The sequence below is a fragment of the Prunus dulcis genome, chromosome 6 (assembly GCF_902201215.1).
Source record: "Prunus dulcis chromosome 6, ALMONDv2, whole genome shotgun sequence".
NCBI lineage: Eukaryota > Viridiplantae > Streptophyta > Magnoliopsida > Rosales > Rosaceae > Prunus > Prunus dulcis.
Genome location: NC_047655.1, coordinates 10,178,530 through 10,184,078, shown reverse-complemented (window position 1 = coordinate 10,184,078; position 5,549 = coordinate 10,178,530). Strand labels below are relative to the sequence as shown.

The 5,549-nt window shown below is 33.1% G+C and overlaps 2 protein-coding genes across 2 annotated transcripts in view; one reads left to right on the top strand and one right to left on the bottom strand.

Moving 5' to 3' along the window:
• The first annotated feature begins 463 nt into the window (after positions 1–463).
• On the top strand, positions 464–1,794 carry LOC117631811 (CEN-like protein 2). Its single transcript, XM_034365115.1, has 4 exons — positions 464–664; positions 771–832; positions 1,416–1,456; positions 1,577–1,794. Exons 1-4 carry the CDS (start codon positions 464–466, stop codon positions 1,792–1,794), a joined length of 522 nt encoding a protein of 173 aa, XP_034221006.1.
• A 1,461-nt stretch (positions 1,795–3,255) lies between these two features.
• LOC117630254 overlaps positions 3,256–5,549 on the bottom strand; it is a 5,401-nt gene continuing 3,107 nt past the window's right edge. The window contains exon 4 of the mRNA XM_034362999.1: positions 3,256–3,266. Coding sequence (XP_034218890.1) covers positions 3,256–3,266 — 11 coding nt within the window. The remainder of the gene's footprint in view (positions 3,267–5,549) is intronic.

Here is a 5,549-nt window from a genome sequence, read left to right as displayed (position 1 = left end):
AACTTCGACAATGACTGCCATAGTTACTCAACTCCACTTTCGTTAGCGCAGTTGGTCCTCCGTCACATTTTTTGTTAAATTAAAGGGCTTTGGAGCTAGCCAAAATTGGAAAGGAGCTAGGATGTGTGAGGAAATGAGTTTACAATTCGGATAAATCATGAACACATTCCAACCTACACTTGTAACCAAAAACAAAACAAATTTAATAATAAATATATATATTTTTCAGGATACCCTTTGCCTTGAAAGTTCAGCAATTATAGAAAACACTATCCTAAACTTTTTACCTCTCTCAAACTTTTTGTTGCCCCCCCACGTCCCTTGAACTTTCATGGATTCTCCATCTCTTCAAGGGTTCTTCTCTCAACAACACTATAAATATGGGGTATCTCCAATCCAAAGCCAATTAACAAAGCCTGCTTCCTCAAGAAAAACAGAAAGGTTGTGTACATCTAATTTCATCATGGCAAAGATGTCAGATCCTCTTGTGGTTGGGAGAGTCATTGGAGATGTTGTTGATTCCTTCTCCCAAAGTGTAAAAATGACAGTCACTTACAACTCCAACAAGAAGGTTTATAATGGTCATGAGCTATTTCCTTCCTCACTAACCCTCAAGCCTAAGGTTGAGGTTCATGGAGGCGATTTGAGGTCATTCTTTACACTGGTACATATGTCTACTTCCCAGCTATATTTTTCTTGCTTTTATTAATACCTAGTTTTTTTCTCTCAATATATGGATTTAATTTGAATTCATCTTTTCCTCTTTGCAGGTTATGACCGATCCAGATGTTCCCGGTCCTAGTGACCCCTACCTAAGGGAGCATTTACACTGGTAAATCCTCTGTTGAGATATGATCAGGAATAGGATTTAAATGAGGAAAAGAGACAAGCTAATTATGCCACTAATTTTTATATACCTAGTTCCAATTAAATAACTTGTGCCCTAATTATGGGGTATATGGTTCACAGGGCACGATGACAGGGCATTTATCTGCATTGAAATTAAAATACGAAAATAAAATCCTTCTACCCTTGAGAAGTACTGTTAGTAATTAAGCATTACGAATTTTATAAGACCTCACTAATTATGCAGATTCAAAAACTATAGATGCTCTCCTTGAGTCTAATATTCTTTTGGTTTTAAGTTTGTATGTTTACATAATTGACTTGGTATATAGTTTTTCTTCCTTTGTTAAATCATGACGGAGAGAGAGAGAGAGAGAGAGAGAGAGAGAGAGAGAGTTCCCATTTCTCCTTGTAATTTTTGACAAAAACCAACATGAGAAGACAAGATATAGATGACTTATAATTGCATACATATGCATTTAAAATGCTCCTTATGCTTAAAATATGTACTCTGTGTTTTTATTTTTTTGGTCAATTAAAAATGGCTAATTCTGCCATCTTGATTACAGGATAGTAACTGACATCCCAGGCACAACTGATAACACATTTGGTAAGTCCCTTCATGCTCTTAGAGAGAGAGAGAGAGTAGATGATGATGATGAATATTAACTAATTAATATGGTTTTTTTGTTTGTTTTTTGTTTTCTTTTCATGCTATAATCAAAAGCAGGAAAAGAGGTGGTGAAATATGAAATACCAAGGCCAAACATAGGGATCCACAGGTTTGTGTTTCTTCTGTTCAAGCAGAAAGGCAGGCAGACAGTGATCCCTCCTCCTTCAAAAGACAACTTCAACACACGAAAATTTGCAGAAGCAAACGACCTTGGCCTTCCTGTGGCTGCTGTCTTTTTCAATGCCCAAAGGGAAACTGCTGCAAGAAGACGCTAAAACAAGTACCCAGAAAAAGCCAACTCCAAGCTAGAACTTGAAATGGATAACTACAAACTATAATAAACCAGGGGGGTGCGTTTAGCCTAACATAATGATTAATTAGAGGAAGTATTGCACGCCCCCCTTCTTCCTAGTGTTGCTATCTGTATTAGTTTATGCCTCGTGTAAGTTTATGTACCCTTTGCTCGAAAATAATTATAATGAATTAAGAATAATCTACTCTTGCTAGACCCGTGTTACCATATAAATAATTATGTTATCAGACTCCGAACAATTTCTATTATAGGCTTCTCTAGCGGGCTGTACATTATCTTTTTCTAGTTGTACTTTATATAAGGCATGCCCTAACAATGAGTCTATGCACCGGGGAGGGTGCCCTATGACTGAAGGGTATATATATAAACGTTAAAGTCTAGGTTTTTACCTATAAGCGGTAACCCTTATATATTACCATTTTTCCCGCAGAGGCTTCTACTTTTTCGGTCTGTGTACTCTGAGAAATTTTTTACCCTTAAGTCACGGTAAAAGTTTCACCCTTAGATATGGTACAGCTAGAAATCATGTGGAAGAAACTCAGTTTGGGAAAATCTGCTTTATGTACTGAAAGAATCAAGAATGATATTTCTAAAAGGAAAATAAGTTTTTTATATAAAAAATTTAGAAAAATGTATTGTCATTTTACAGTTCCTTGCATTGGGTCAGCACATACGAAATTGGGATTCGGTTTGTGTTTTCTTCTTTTGCTTACAAGTTGGTTTAGATGATGACTGATTAGCAGGTTTAGAGCGTTTGAATGTTTTTTTTTTTTTTTTTTGGAGTACAAGTGATAGTTTAAACTAAAGGGGAGTGGAATTTCACACACACACAAATAATGCCATAGGAGTTTGAACATAAGACTTTTCGTGAACTATTCAAACCCTAAACAACCATTGCTTGCCACCACAGCCGGCCCCATGTGCTACTACCGCTCATTATTTCTCAAATTGAGAAAATTTCAAGTTTTAAACTAAATTGTCCACTTAATGATGATTTGTGAACTATTTGATTGAAATTGAATTTATGATTATTTGGATATGGAATTTATAGTTTATTGATATTGATTTGATTCATTGGATAAGGTTTTTGTTTATTGATTGATTAATTGATTATGGATTTTGTTTTGGATAATTGTCGTTTTTGATTGTAGTGTGTTTCTACGATAAATTATGAATGAAAGTAATATCTTTTCGTTGAAGAAATTTTGAGAACTTCTACTGTTAAATTTATGACTTCAGGTGTATGGGTCAGGAATTACCCGTCAATGACAGTTAGTATACCCACCATGCTGTTTCAGCACAAATGGCAACAGTTGAAGCAGTGCTCGAGTGTGTCCCATTTTGTGAACCAAACAGTTGCTAGCGTAAAGATATGGCGTGTGGACGCCCTTTTGATATCATGCCACGTGTCACAAAGATATGCTCAAGCTTCACCTAGGGACCATGCACATCATACAGAAACCTCAGATTTTATATGTACTTTTTGGTTGAAATCTGGGATTCATATTTAGCTAGGCTATACTTCGCACGTCCTCTCGCCTCATTTCACCATGCAAGAAGTACAGGGACCCGTCTCCCTTGGGAATTGAGATTTGAACAAGTCAATGCATATTATTATTTCTCTTTATTTTTACTTTTGGCAACAACACCGACCTATCAAATTTTCTTATGTGATTCGGATAAGGCACATAAACCCTACAATATTCTTAAATGAGGAATGGTAATAATATATTTTCTTAGACAAACCATATTGAAAGACGGGAATAGTAAACACCTAACGTAAAGTGTATGTAACCACTGGTTCCTTATACAAAGAATTCATTAGTGTAGTAGTTAGGAATATTTATTTTTTTAGGTAAAGTTTTGATTTTTGGATTCGAGTCATAGTATCCGTATAATATTTAGTATTTTAACGCCCCTCTCAATAGAAAATGTTCTATAAAAAAAAAAAAAAAAACACTAGCTCTTTACAAATGTTTTACTTATTTGACAATAAATTTTAATGACACATTAATTAAGCGGGGCACAAATCTAATATTCAATTTGACAATATGGATATCCTTTTCCCTCTCAATTATAGAGAAACACTTAGGTTATGTTTGGTATCCTACTCAAAAAAGTAAACTAAAAAATTATGATTCTTTTTTAAAACATGAGTTCTCAAACAGTGATTTTAAGATCTAAAACTTTGTTTCGTATTGAGCTCCAAACTATTTTTAATATCTAAAAAAAATTAAAATTAAAATCAGAACATTAGAACCTAATCCCCAAATTTAAATTAATAAAAAAAAAAGGGAAAAATATATGAGGCATAAGCCCTATCAATTTTGGTGGTGCGCAACAACTCCAACCTACGCCACTTGAACATGCTTCAGTGGTTTTGGTGGTTATTGGTTCCCAAATACAAACCCGATCGAATACCATACGAGAGAGAGAGAGAGAGAGAGAGAGAGAGAGAGAGAACTGTAAAACCACACTTTTTTTATTTTTAATAATGGAGTGTTTAGAACTGTAAAACCACACTTTTTTTATTTTTAATAATGGAGTGTTTTTGAATTTTTTTTGGGTTTTGATTTTTAAAAATGGGCCTACTAAACAGGCTTTTTGGGAGAGAACTGTAAAACCACACTTTTTTTATTTTTAATAATGGAGTGTTTTTGAATTTTTTTTGGGTTTTGATTTTTAAAAATGGGCCTACTAAACAGGCTTTTTGGGAGAGAACTGTAAAACCACACTTTTTTTATTTTTAATAATGGAGTGTTTTTGAATTTTTTTTGGGTTTTGATTTTTAAAAATGGGCCTACTAAACAGGCTTTTTGGGAGAGAACTGTAAAACCACACTTTTTTTATTTTTAATAATGGAGTGTTTTTGAATTTTTTTTGGGTTTTGATTTTTAAAAATGGGCCTACTAAACAGGCTTTTTGGGAGAGAACTGTAAAACCACACTTTTTTTATTTTTAATAATGGAGTGTTTTTGAATTTTTTTTGGGTTTTGATTTTTAAAAATGGGCCTACTAAACAGGCTTTTTGGGAGAGAACTGTAAAACCACACTTTTTTTATTTTTAATAATGGAGTGTTTTTGAATTTTTTTTGGGTTTTGATTTTTAAAAATGGGCCTACTAAACAGGCTTTCTGGGCTTTGAACTTAAAATTTATTTTTGAGTTTATAAAATTATATCCAAGTAGGATACCAAAAAAGTCCTTAATTTTTTATTTAAAAATATTTCCCAAAAAATAAATTTAAAAGGAACGCATGCATCTCACATAGGATTTGGTAAATTGCGCCAAATGATATTTTTATGGGTCAAAGTAGCACTATTTATTAAGGAGTCGTTTGTTACACAGGCTTGGCTTGGACTAAATTTAGTACCATATTTGTTTCATCTAATCCTAGTCTTAGATGGGATTGCTAATACAGGGCCCACCAAAAACGCCTCCTTAGGAGGGGACTACTAAACCCATGTGGAAAGGAAGGATTAACTAGTCTCATGCTCACCAATATATAAGATGCATATATTATATTGTAATACTAATAATATTTATTACTATTATTATTATTATTATTATTATTATTATTATTATTATTATATTATACTTACATACACATATACTATAATGTACATATATACACGTATATAAACACATATATAATATATATGTGTGTATATATATATACACACACACACATATATACATATATAATATATATAATATA